Source organism: Prenolepis imparis, unplaced genomic scaffold, assembly GCF_030444845.1.
Source record: "Prenolepis imparis isolate NDT839.2.m4 unplaced genomic scaffold, iyPreImpa1.0 SCAF_12, whole genome shotgun sequence".
Lineage (NCBI taxonomy): Eukaryota > Metazoa > Arthropoda > Insecta > Hymenoptera > Formicidae > Prenolepis > Prenolepis imparis.
The window spans coordinates 5,685,022-5,699,593 of record NW_028141170.1 but is presented as its reverse complement, the minus strand read 5'-3'; the positions used below and the strand labels follow the sequence as shown (position 1 = coordinate 5,699,593).

The following is a 14,572-nucleotide window of genomic DNA, read 5'->3' as shown; positions in this document are numbered from 1 at the left end:
CGGCAATTACGACGATCATTATACATACCGTGTAGCGTTACATTTTGAATAATCTGGACGAGTAGGTTGAATTGGCAAAACACACGTTTTACCAGAAAATAATTCTCTTTCCTGCGCTAAGAATAAATTACACAGTAGTAGATATATCCGTAGAAAGGAAATGTTTACACACTAAGTGGCGCAGTGCAATTAGCACAAGGAGTGCGTGTTTAGATCGACGCTGTGTCCGAGTTCACCCCCGACTCACTGACTCACTATTCTCGTACACGAGGCTCGAATAATCGGGAATTTTCGGGATGATGAGAAAGAACAGGGAAATGTGATACCGCGGAAACTGGCTCCCGCGAGGACCTCGATTGACCGATCCTGCAAGACGATTGCGAGAGCGGCGCGTCGACCGGATGTGACGCGTCACGCGTTAAATACGGGAAGAACGAGTTGGCAGGACGTCGTCTAAGATCGCGCGACTATTTACGTAAGGACAATGTAACAATGATCAATGTCGGTGAGCGCTTACTAACCGGAATCAAGCCGCCGGGAGGGTCTGTGGGTTACTGGCACAGTGATACCGAGCACCCCCTCGAAACACCCCCTCTCACGATACGCAACTAGCGCATGTCTCGTGGCCGCGAGATTTCAGGAATGTACAAGGGATGGCGGGTTACCCCATAGAAAATAGAAAATAATGAATATTGCTTTTTCGAAAAATATGTACGTAAAAATCTTAGATTGAAGTAATCAAAATTAATATTAATATTAATATTTTACTTTGTGTGAAAAATAATTAAGAATTCTAATACTTTAATAAATTAAACAATTTTAATTTTTGGTTGTATGTGATATTATAATACGCCAAAAACAATACATTAATATTAATCATTCAAGTATTTCTCAGTCGAATAATAAATAGAAATTAAAATGTTATTTCTTATCAAAACAAAAATTTTTTATTAAAAAAGACAACTTTTAATGTATAGGATTATTTTTTTATCTAATTTTTATTCATTTGTAAGCATTACGTAAAATTAGTTTTATTTTTATTTTTTTTTTACATTTATTTATTAAAAATACTTAATATTAATTTTATAAATAATAAATATCTATATTCATTTAATATATTAATTAATATTTAACTTTTACGATCAATATATTTATAGATAAATTTATGAAATGTTTTTCGAAAAGCAGTATTCTTTAAATTTTGTTTTCTTCGAAAACATGATGGATATTTTGCACGCTGCTCGAGACATCTTCAGTTTAGCGTAATTATGTATATCAAACATATAAGCATAAAATATCAAAAGTATAAACTCACCTCGAACATGTATATTCTCCGCCACAAGGGAGCACTCGATTTCGATCGAACCACAACAGTTAAATCTCGTCGACGGTTCACTCTCGGGACTAAACTTCAAGCATCTTCTGACAGTCGCGACCAAGGGGACTTCCGGTGTTGTAGATACAGAAGTAGCAAACGATTTCGTGCTATACAGGTCATCCGTCATGGACGACTTGGGACTGTCGAGATCCCAGAAACCGGCCTTCCTGTTAACGTCCTCCTCCTTACGATCCTTAGCACCGCAAAAGAACGCCTTCGTGACCGGCTTCTCGTCCAATGTCGCATCCAGATCCGTCTCTAACACGAGTTTTTTCACGTTCGGATTAACGGCCTCGATCAGTGTATCCTGATTCTCGTTTGCCAAAGGATTACACGTCCTTTTGGCCCGTTTGCCATCCATCGCTTTGTCGCCATCCTTCCGCGGACGTTTCCGACGAATGCCGCGTTGTCTCTTCAGCGTGAACTCACCCTCAAGATCGTTCAACGGCGACGCGAAAGCCCAGGGCACTGGCGAGGGATCTTCTAGGAGTTGACTGACAGATAATATGGAACTGTCATTGCGCGCTGATGACAGTTCTTCCTCCGCCACTTCGTCCTGCTCCGGAATAGTCTCGTATATGTGATCCGTCATATTCGAATCGGACTGCTTATCGTACGCTTCCAGAATCTTGCTCCTTTCTTCGGCGTTGGTTAGAAGAATCTCCGCCACAGTTTTGCTTCCAAAATTGACCTCCTGTTCTCTGCATACATAATTATACATGATCTTTAATTTGGAAAGGATTTTGTTTCATGATTTTATTAATACGAATAAATCTTTTAAATATCTACGTGTCTTTCTCTTTTGCAAATATATGTATATACATATCACAATTTTTTAAACTTTTAACATCGTGACTGCTCTCTCTTTTTCTCATACAGAATTAATATATTTAATTTTTTAAAAATTAATTAGAACTTTATTTAATTAATTAGAGAAAGATAAAAAGACAGCAGTGTCAAGAATTAAGAAATATCACATTTTGCTCGTCTTTAATTATTATCAATGCTTAATTACATCGTCATTATTTAATCATCTCTTTAATTAGCATTGCTTACCTGTGAAGCACCTCTTTCACGGTGTTGTCCATGTTCTCGTACTTCGACAAGTCCTGATCTATGGTGAGATTCGACAACTTGCCGACGAGCGGCGTTTGTCCTTGAGCCGTTTTCGACTTGAAGGGGCTGATTGCCTGAGCGAGTTTCGTGTGATAGGGCGTCCGACATCGCGCATGTATCTTCGTGATCTTCGCCAATTTCGGTAGATAAGGCGTTTTCACCGATCGTAGCTTTTGCTCAACGTTCTGAGAATAGACCTTAGTTTTCGTCTCCAGGGGCATCGAACCCGTTTCCATTACATCCTCGGGGCTGGTAGCCATCGAAATTTGTTGAAAAAAATCAGAGACGTGCGACTGTAGATTCGCTCGCGCCTCGTTGACGACGTTCTGCGGTAGCTCGCTCTCGCTCTGGAAGTTCTTGGCGCAATTGTTTATGAAGAGCGAGGGATCCGTTGGCAGAGTAAGCGCGGTAGAGTACTTGCTACCGGGTGGATAATACGTGAGGGGCCCGATATCGGTATCCACTCTCGGCGTGCTTTGATAAAAGCTTTCGGACGTCGCCGAATTCTCTGTTCCTTGCGACAAGGACTGACGTTTACTCGACCTCAAATGCGGTTTCGACGCCTGCAAAACATATGAAACATGATAAAGAGGAGATCGCTAGTGTGTTATACTATTCGTGCGTAAGAGAGCATAAGAATTTATATTTTTTTCTATAATATTGAAGTAGGAAAATTATTGCATTCTTCTTAAAAAATTATATTACTGATTTATTACATCGTACTATTATAAGAGGAAAAAATTAAACTTACTGTTACCTGAAAATACGTCCTCAAATCGGTTCCGTGACTCCTGCACCTTCTCCGTCGAGCCGGCGTCGTCCTGGATGTGTTCGACACATTCTGAGCAGATACTTGCCTGGTCCGACAACTAGCGGAGGTCGGCGGTGTGTTGGATAAGTCTCGGAAAGGCCGGCGAGGTGCCTTATTTAAGGTGGGCGGACCGTGAGGCGTCGAACTGGTTGTCGACAACGATCTCGAGACCGTCCACTTCAGCATCTCTGAATACCGAACCAGCAGAGAGAATTTTTAGAAACTTTTAGAAATTATTGTGCTATAATCTTCGCTAAATTTTATTATAAATCTTCATATAAAAAGTCTTCAAGATAATAAGAATTTCTTGAAATATGAAGCATTTCATGTGTAAAATTTTTGCAACGCTAAATGTAATTAATTATCCTAGCCACCTGTTTTAAGCGTGAGAATTCTCACATCTTTCCTAGATATTAACTCTTCCGGAAACCACGAAGCGAATATTTTCACCTGAGCGAACATTTTTATCCCGTTCCCTAATCTATTATATAACATTTCATTAAAGAGTCTTAAGAGTTCAATCCAGCTATTTTCTTCGCATGAAGGAAGTACGGGGGCCGGACTGGCTGTCATTAATCTACTATGTACGCATATACAGCGCATGAATGGGAAAGTCGTTAGGTCTCGCTGACAAGTCTCGATAAGGTTGACATCATGTCATGTCCGCCTATCGGTCTTCCGGCCGAAGACTACATAATCGCTTGCGCCTAATTACATAGGGAGAGATGTACATGATACGATGCACGAAACGCGACAGGAAACCTCGCGACGAAATCGAGTAAAGGAGAAGGAAAGAGAAGGGAGAAAGATAGAAACTTGCACCTGTCGCGACATACGGGAAATAGCGAAACAGGTGAAAGCCGCTACACACCTGAAGGACGATTTCACAAATTAGCACTTGTCTAGGCGTGCTTAACGATCCTTTAAGCGGCCCTTAAAAACCAACGTCGATCCCTCTTTGTCTTTCACTTCTCGCAGCGTAATTTTCGTGAACGAAAAGACTCGAGCGCAAGGGGTGAGAAAAAAGAACGTGGTCAAGCGAACGAATCGAGTTGTTGTTTCGTTTCGGTTCTGCGGTTGTTGTTGCAGCGCATGCAGCCGCTATGACTCGCAAAATCGCTGATTCGATTAGCTTGCACGAACGCAGGTCTACCATGGTTGCCGAATTGAGTCGAGGTCTTTCTTTTATGCACGATATTTGCCCAACTTGGCTGTGTCAGATCGATAATGGTCAATATTTTCGTGAACATTGAGATTTCGAGCTAAACTGATTTTGTAATTGATTTTACAAATATATTCAAATTTTCGTACATTACACTAATTGACTTCCATTTCAAAAAGAAATTATTGTGAATTCTGTTTTACAGATGAGAAATAATAATAACGAAAGCTCTGTTCAATTTTAAATATATTTTATATTAACAAGAGGTCCTTTTTTATATTCGTCATTTCTATCAATGTTAAATTTGTTCAATCAATTTAGAATAAATTATCAGAAATATATAGCGCACGAAATATCAGCTATATTTATTGACTATCAGAAATGCAGTACCAACAAAATTAAAGTGCTCCCAAATAACTAACAATAAATAAATAAAATAGCAATACATATTTCCAATATTATAACTCGAATTACTAATTATTTCATATCGTAAAATTATTTTTATAAAAAAGTATCTCTATCACAAATTATATAGAAACATTTTCACCTATTTATCTCATTTCACCTTCAGTTTCAAGATTTTAGACAGGATCTTTACACTGAAAAATGAAAGCATACGAAAGGCTCTGCTATATATGCATTCGAAAGATCCTGAATTCGATCTTGACCTTGAAGGAAATCCCCCTGAAAAGTCGCACAGGCAAAACTGCGTCCCCGCCGGGATAAAAACGGTGGCAGCAGCACCAGCAGCAGCAGGTTTTCACTTTTAACGGTTCGCCAAGGGGAAGGGGGGGAGGTGCGGCGCATTGTACTAGCTAGGTATAAAAATGTATTCATTTACATACAGGCTGTTGCCATGCTGCGCATGGTCTCGTGCCCTGTACTCTTTCGCGCGCGCGCTCGCGATGTCTGTCGCGACAGACCATTACCATCACCACTACCACCGGCCTACGCGCTTGTAAAACGGTCTGGACACCTGTCCATATGGTGATGGAACGCGCAGTGGGTCCCATCTGGTATCGCTCGGACCCAGTGCTAGGTGGAAACCTGATGTCGATACGTAATGAAAGTGATGATTATCTGACGTCTATGCGAAAGATACTCAACGTACTTTGTCAGAAGAAACTTCCTGAATTTTATACAAGTGCACAGTACTATCATACCTTTTGTGCAGAAAAATATAGAAATATGAAACGCCGAATATGACTTTGAAATTTGACATTTAATTCTATGCATTACGCTTCTATGCGTTATTTATAAAATTCAAGCGCATTTATCTTCGTCATTTAATGTCTGAAAGAATATGTAAAGTCGAATAATATATGTAAATATATATTATCCCCACATATTTAATTATTATTTAGGTATATATTTTTTAAAAATTATTTGATCGTCAAAAATATATATTTTTAGAATTTAATATGTAATTAAAGATCTCTTTCTTAGATCAAAAGTTATCTTTATATAAAAATCAGATTAAATTTTACGAAAATAAATACACGTACAACTATCAAAAAATTTTAATTAGAAAAATTCTGCTTTTTTTCAGAAATAAAAATGAAGTCGCTACAAACCCGCTTCCTTAATGAATTTCCGGAGGTCTTAAGCAACATGCGATGTCTCTTAAGGTAAGTGGTGAACTGTGCTAGGCGAAATGATATGCGTACTTAAAACCTGCAGAATGTTCGTCGACGAATCTTTCTCGAATGAGTAAGTACAAGTAGCGGCGACGAAAGGCATTTGTCTGCATAATTAGACACTAACTCGTCATTCGCAATAAACGGGCTATGACAACCAGACTGCACCTGCGATAAAATATTGTTTCCGTCTGTTTCCTGTTTGCAACTATAGTACAACATTATAATATACACTAAATTATATACCTAACATTCTTCTCTCTACTACTTACTACTATTCCTACGTTTGAATGGAAGGCTTTATATATATGTTTTTATATTTTACGGGAGGGATGTATTGTACGAAGCGGTGACATTGTGAATTACAGACTTGAACCGACAACCGTAAACAGACTTTCACGAAAATACTTTTTTCGTTGGAAAGGACAATTTCGTTGGATTTAACATTATAAATGAATATGGCTAAGACTATAAGAGAAAAATTATATTATATAAAATTTATAAAAATTTTATTTATCCATCTATTGATGTATATAATCTTTTCTGAAACATATATAATCTTCAAAATGTAACAAAATTATGAAAAGAAAATTTAGAAAAGAAAATATTTTAAATTACATTATAATCACACACAAATATTAAATTTTCAAAAGATACTAAAAAAAGTGACGGTATTATACTAATATTACGAAGCTATCTATTGTCAAATTATGGTTTCGTCATCGCGATAAGCCACTCCTCGAAAAATAACAGTAGATAGGGATCTATTAATTCGATTAGACACACCACCTGCATTCGAATATAAAATCTTTCCCTTTGAGGTCCGCGCCGCAGCTACGATAACTTTAGTTAGAATACCCATGGCGCTCTTTATTAAACGGGGCCCAGGGGTCCGTCGTCGTAATTACGAGTGTGCAGTAAATCTTAAGAGTCTACTATATATACGATATAAATATAAAAGGGGGAGGAGGTTATTGTATGGTTCACCTGTGAATATTATCGCACCATCTAATCTGCCTCGCGAATAAACTGCCGCTGTGAAAAGTGGCAACTTTTGTACTTTCGCATCGATAATAGAAAATAGACAAGTGCAAGATGCAACAGAGTGGCTTCAAAAATTTACGCGTCGTTTAAAAACTTTTAATCACTTTTAATACTTTTTTCCTTTCTTATTTGTTATAAATGGGCAGCAAATAAATGGGAGAAAAAAATCCTTCAAATATAAACAAAAATAACCTTCTTAAGATGGTTTGTAAAATCGAAAATTATTAATGTTTCAATATTTTTATCATTATAAAATTGACTCAAAATTTCCCCAGGTATAACTCGGTTTCATCTTTCGCCAGTTGGAATAAATAAATCTCAATGTCGAGTAACAGAAACAAGTGCACAAAGCGTCGCGGTGCTGCGACGCTGAATTACACGCCGCGGCATTTCGATATTCTCCGTATACAACTCTTTTATAGGCCTATAAGGTGTTCGCACGAGATCGATTACGTCGTTTGAGGTCGCGTTGCGAATGCAAGAATTGTCCCCACAACAAGCGGCCCGGAATAACAACATCAGGGCCCCTTATACCCGTCCCGTGAGTCCCTTCCCCGTTTCTATTCCCGCAAGATGCAAGGCGGGATCGGCATCGTTCCTGTGTGCTACGGAAAATGAACAAAACGGAACGACGGTTAAAACCTTGACATGCTTGCAAGCACATAGTCGACAAGGACCCTCTCGTCCATATAATATATACTATAAAAACTGTTTTTAATAAGAAAGAAGAAGAGTTGTGTGATTCAAAGAAGTAAACGAGATTGATCAAAGGGTGGATCTTGCTTATATTTTTCTAAGCGGGTCCTTTCTAGCCTTCAAGAAAGCTCATTTGCAAATTTCCCATCTGTATTATGTAAAGCTCGAGATATGTTGCATAAAATCTAATTGCAAGTCTGATATATCTTTGGAATAAAATTTAAATTTACTAATAATCTCTTTTTTTTGCTTAAATTTATCTAATAATCTCTCTTCATCAACTTCTGTTATAAAATATTATTTATTATTTAATTGAAATAGACTTTAAAGTTATTATTTAGGATTTGAAATATTTAATATTGGAAATCTAAATGGTGTCAAATTATATTTTTTCTGTAAAAAATTTATTCTGTACCTATATATAATCGATAGAATGAACACATATAATGAAGACACGATATCGCTATCCTAAATGGATAAAGATCAGATGTGAGAGAACAAACGAGGAAGATTTTCGATCCTTTCTCCTTTCTGGTGTTAATAATCACTTGTTGTCGGGACCGCACGAGATTAATGGTGGTCGCGGCGCGGAAACCGCCGTCATAATGCGAATTATTCACGGGCCCAAGATGAAAGAAACAGAAAGAAAGAAAAAAAGAGAGACGATGCCATTAACGGTTTTGGTATCCCTCGTCTCAGCATATGACACGAGAATATTCCGAAAAACAGTACACGTAAGGAATAAAATGAGTGCAGGCATAAAGGGTGGGGACACTAATTCTTTCATTTCAGTCATTAAAGTCTATTAACAAAACTATTAATGACATTTGCTTTGATGCAGCATTATCTTCAATATCTATTTTGTAATCTGAGAATTTGATTAAAATATCAATAAGCTAGAATAATCAGTATTATAAAGTTTTGTTTTAGTCATAAACATTATACAATTATTGCCTATATTTAATGTAGTTCCACACACACACACACATATAATTATATGTAATAATCTTTAATAATTGTAGGATATTGCATATATTTCCTGGCGATGCGTATACAAATTACTTGTTTGATTATTTTATTATTTCATCATAGATATGAAGATTTTCACAATACGATAAAAATCCAATAAACATCTATATAAAATTTAACCATATAAAATTTAAATTATTAAAAAGAAAGAAAAAGAAAAGTCGTCAGTTCCAAAAATTTCAAATTGTCCCTTTCTCTGTTTGTCTTTCCCTTTCTCGCCAGAATATCCTGGGAGCTCGCGAGAAAGGGGGAGGACAGCTGAGAGAAGCTCGTGTATACCCGATTTCTTTTCAAGACCGCGCAAACAATCGCGCACGACCTTACATATGCAAACATGCCGAATGTCGCTTACGTCGAACAAAAAGTCTCCGTCGGCTCACACGGAGATTTGAAGTACTTCGATGTTACGGGGGAGAACAGGGAGGGAAGACGTGTATATTACCTCTTTTTTGTCAATTTATTTAATTACCTCGATATTTTAACAACTTTTTTTCCTTGTTTATTATTTGGATCGCTAAGATAAAATCGCTTGAGATAATCTCACGACATAATGAATTGCTACAAATTGCAGCATCATAATATCGCAAGGTGAAATTGCACTTGTCAAAATCTCTATAAATAATCTCAATCAAAATAATGTCAATCTCTATAAATTAGAATAAGATTTTGGAACAATTTAATGCATTAAAAAAAGTATTGCATTTAATTTGTTTACGAGAATTGTATATTCAATAGAAAATTTTTAAAAAATATTCATTGAATATATGATATTTTTTGACAAATAAATTTGTTTATTAATTTTTTATACTTTTGCCAAAATTGCCAAAATAAACGAAAGTACACTTTTAAGTCGCTAACATCTGCATCGATATCTGACAAGAATTATTTGTGTAACATATCATCAATTTTTTGAGCATCAAATATTAAAATTGATAAAAAATACATAAAAGCGCGCACTATATATTATTTATAGAAGCGAAATCGTGATATTTCTTTAATGCTATAGAATACATGCTTCTTATTTTTATCATTTGTTTCAATATTTAACAAGTAACTTGTAATGCATCTGTAAATATCAAACATCGAGAGAGTGATAAGAAATTGCAAACAGCAGTTTTGATATCATTTCTAAACATTAAAAATTTCAACATAAGGACTTTTAAAAAGGGCTATATGTGAAACTTATCGTAGTATTGATAATGGAAATACATCGAAAAGATACCCAATTCATAAAAGGAAAAAAAATAACGGCCGCCGATCGTTTTGAACACGAGAGAAACTCCAAATTCCTATCGGAGAAGATTTTCGGGATCCGCTAAAAGAAGGGGGGAAGAGGGGAAGGCAGGTGGAGGCCCTATACCTAATTCTTTTCCACGTTATCACAGACACGCGGACAAAAGTGCACATACACTTATATACACATACATACGCGAGTATTCTGAGTCGCGAGCTGTTCCCGAAAATGTTCTATTCATCGGCCCCCTTTCTTCTGGGGCCTTCCCCCACTTTGATTCCCTCACATACACATACTTTTTCCACGCTCTCTTTCTTTTTCTTTCTCTCTCTCTTCTCTCTCTCTTTCTCTCCCTTTCTCTCTCCTTGACTAAGCTTCAAGACTCAGTTCTGATTTATATTGGATTGACCCCGGCTGCACCTTTTGCTAGCGCCATTTTCTCGAAATGCAGGGAGGAGGGTGGTTTTCGGGAACCCAACCGACGACAATCAAAGCCGCATTCACTAGCTACTACTCGCCTCGTCAGGAACGGAAAGAGATTAGGGGAACGGAGTTTGGCAACGAGAAGGAAGGACCGTCTAAAGAGAAAACATATCGTGCGCGATAGAAGAGACAGAGAGAAAAGGGGGAAAAGAAAAGACAGACTCTGGGCCCGCGTTATTTGGAGCACACCTGTCCCTCCGATGATTGCACACGTTCCCATCGCGCGTTTCTCCATCATCCGATCTGGATCCACGCGCGTTTCCCATCAAAATGGTGTCTCGATTGTTTGCGATTTTTTGGATTCGCGAAGATACACAATTTCGGATTTCTGTGACAATTTTAAATTCTATTAAAAATATGCCTAATTGAGAAAAATAATTGAATAGAATTGTTTAATTGTCCAAGTCTTAAAGTTAAAAAAAGTCGAAACAATATAGTGAGTGTAACTTATAAAACAAAAATTATTTTTTCAATTTCCCGAAATTACATCTTTTTAACAGACATATATATATATATATATATATATATAAATTTATTTATATTTATTTACGATATTTTATGCGACATTAAAATATATATTTAATTATATATTATTTATGACAACTAATTTACAAGATTTAAAAAAGAAGTTTATTTAGAAGCACGCGTAACAGACAGAATATATATTCTCTCGAGATTATAAATCATTTTGATATATCTTGATTTATTCAGATTTAAATTCATGTCCATTATGTATTCTGCTCGTTATATTACGTATTCCATTATGGACGTCGATGTTAAATATATCGTGATGTGCCGGTCGGGAGGAGCCGAAAGTGGAATCTAATTTTCGAGATACGATCCACTCGACGAGAAATGCAAGAGTACGAAGCAGGCGACTGGCCGACCCATCAAACGAGAAAAAAGACCCATGGCCGAAAGGAGAACAAATGCGGAGGTCGATCGAGAATAAACTGGAAACTCGCGAATCGCGAGTGAGTACGATGTCTCTCACACAAAACGCGCGCGCACACGCATACGTCGAAATCCTTCAGAAGACTTCGGAAGGACGAGACTCGAAAATAAGGCAGGAACAATGATGAGGAAACGAGTCCTGGCAACAACGTCCGAGGGGCATTTAAATGGCGGAACGCGCCGAACCCGAGAAAAGACTCTTCGAGGTGGACCCACGAGGTTCTCCATCACCATCGACGCGGGGAAGTTTGTATAGGACCCATGAAACTAGCCCTCCTTTCAGCCACCGTCACCTTTCTCCTTCTCTTCGTCCCCCTTTCGCCGTCGTCTTGCGAGATCTCCCCACCTCCCCGGCAGATGTACGCGCGAGGCACACGCGTGTGCTTTGCCCCTTCCTCCCTTTCAGTCCCGTGGGCCCCGCGTGTCACTCCGATCAAAAAGGACTGTCTTACAATTAGACGAGGTTCTAACATCGCTCTCGAGGGCGCACTTGTCCTTTGTTCGACCGGTCGACCGAGCGAAGAAGCCCGGTTCTTACTTTCCGGACACTTCTCAACGACTCCCGATCTTTTTCCTCCCCTCGTTCCCTGCGCCTCCGCGATTCCGCTCGCGAGGCCGGTCACGTTTTCGCATGATGCCCACGATCGTGAATAAAAACGACCACTCGTGAATAAAAACGTAAACTCACGTTCGACGAATTTAGAAACTCAACCCTACTCCACATTAACCCTCTCGGTTTGTTGAGGGGACACTTATTATTATATGATAATATAAGTAAAGGGATAATACGAAATTATTCTGCAGAAATTTCGCATGATTTTGCAGTGTGAATGATAGTGAAAATAAGTTTACGTATGGAAAATTCAAAAATTCAATTTTGACTTTAATTAATCCTCCGTCAATATTCTAAGAAATTATAATATAATAATATAAGGAGAAAGAATAAAATATATATGTACATATATGTATAATATTTTGCACTTTGCGGATATGTCCTCATAGATTTACATAAAGAAATTATAATCTTCTCGCTTCATTCAATTATTCTTTAATTAATCACAAAATTTGGCGAAGAGATTACAGATCAGTTAAAAATAATTCTTTAAATTCTATATATTTTTATTTTACAAATAAACTTTTTGAAAAATTCCGTAATTATATTATCGTATAATAATAAATCTATGTTTTTTCCGAATAAAGTAAATAGGAGTAGAATCAATCAAAGAATTCGGCGAAGGGGCTGCACATCTAACATTTTTTATACAGGCAGATGTTAATCATATATAGGGGCGGAAATCAGTCACATTTTGGGCGTCGATGAAAAATGAATTCCAGAACGATCCTCATGTTTCTCGATGTGGAAAGATCGATTCTTATATTAATTTTAGTTTACTATTGATTCAACTTTAATTAGCTTCCATAAAAATGAATCTCGTCGAAGGATACGTTTGATTGCTTGGATCAATGATCCGTGAAAATTCGAAATAAGAGGAAGTTAATTTGTATGAAAACGGATAATTTGCATAAAAACTAGTTCTTGAATTTTCGCCTAAGAAAGTATTAAAAACAATCGCACTTACGACCGCTTAATATGAGAAATAAAAAGAGGATATAGACAGAAAAATAAACAGAGAAACTTGCGAAGACAAGGGAGTATGCAAAAAAAAAGAGTACAGCGTTGCACCCCTTTCAATCGTGCATAATAGCTGCAATGTGCAAGCAGGCAAGCGCCATTGTTTCAAGTCTGACGAGAGCGAAGTACAACCGTTGAGCAATTAAGCGATCGTTTACTCCCTCGAAGAGAAGGGTCGTGAGATTTCTGGTGTAATGGTGTAGCGAAGTGCGACTTTCTGACGTTTGGGAAAAGCAATAAATTTTACGACACTTACTGAAATTTTAAAATTGCACTTGTATTCTGACAGATATTTTTTTTTAATTTAATAATTGCACGACTTTATAGGAAACATATTAATTCGTAAAATTTTTAAAATTAATTATGTATATAATTAAATCGAAAATGAAGAAAATATTGCATCTTAAATTTAATTTAGTCAAAAACCATTTAATGTGAGTGATAAATTAATTTAATTATTACATTATTATCTAATACTAAAAATAAAAATTTGTGTCAATTTGCAATTTTAATTTTGAATTAACTATAACATTTAGACTTAACTATAACATTAAGACTTAAGATGACATTTTGTATTTGCCTACTTTTGAAATTTTCAGCTATATTAATTATTTTTTAAGTCTCAAAAAATAAATCTTTGCCTACATATTTGGAATTTGCAAATAAAAAATTTTATCTATTTAAAATTTAATTAGTCCATTTAATTCTTAATCTATCCAATTTGAATTTACTCAATTTAACATTTCTAAAATTGTTTGGACGCTTAAATTTTAATCGAAAAATAATCAAACTTGTTAAAATATATGTAAAGATATATCTGAAGTTTAATGAAAACATATAATAAAATTACTATAGCAGTTATAATTCTTAGTTCTAAATTATTATGTTTCAACAAAAATAGGCACATTAAAAATGCACGAAAAATATTTTTTTTTAAGCAAGAGCAAAATGAAAATGCAATATTTTCAAATTTATATTCTCTTCGCATTCTTTCAAGAGAAATTTGTACCTCCCAATAATCTGACACTTTGACCTTTATACCGATCTTCACGAAACCGGTTAGCACGAGCCTTCTTCGGCATGAAAAAAAGAACGAAAGAACAAACGAATGAAGCAACTCACTGCGTCCTTGGCGCCGAAAAGTTCAGCTAAACATCCGATACTGGAACCGATAACGAATCACTTTTTTGAGAACACAGTGTTCCACATAGCACGGTTACGGTTTGATTTCGATCGTCGACACTGTTCGAGTCACGAAATATCGTAAAGGACCGAGGTGTCTGTAACGTGGCACTTCAACGGCCGCCACTATACTGACGAGGTAGGGTGAGAACCGGGGCCTTATGTAGAAGGGGTCCCTAGGTAACTCAGGGAACAGGAGAGACCAATTCGCTG

At 36.7% G+C, this 14,572-nt stretch overlaps 1 protein-coding gene across 6 annotated transcripts in view; it reads right to left on the bottom strand.

Annotated features, from left to right (window-relative positions):
• The window catches only part of Psgef (Protostome-specific GEF), a 29,211-nt gene extending 14,733 nt beyond the window's left edge, over positions 1-14,478 (bottom strand). For 4 of the 6 annotated variants that reach the window (XM_083051375.1, XM_083051376.1, XM_083051380.1 and 1 more), the window contains exons 1-4: positions 14,300-14,478; positions 3,246-3,493; positions 2,435-3,057; positions 1,316-2,079 (exon numbers count right to left, since the gene is read on the bottom strand). In XM_083051375.1, coding sequence (XP_082907501.1) covers positions 1,316-2,079; positions 2,435-3,057; positions 3,246-3,491 — 1,633 coding nt within the window. In that variant the 5' untranslated portion in view covers positions 3,492-3,493; positions 14,300-14,478. The remainder of the gene's footprint in view (positions 1-1,315; positions 2,080-2,434; positions 3,058-3,245; positions 3,494-14,299) is intronic. The other 2 variants (XM_083051377.1, XM_083051378.1) reach the window with 1 other exon arrangement.
• Between the last annotated feature and the right edge of the window lie 94 nt (positions 14,479-14,572).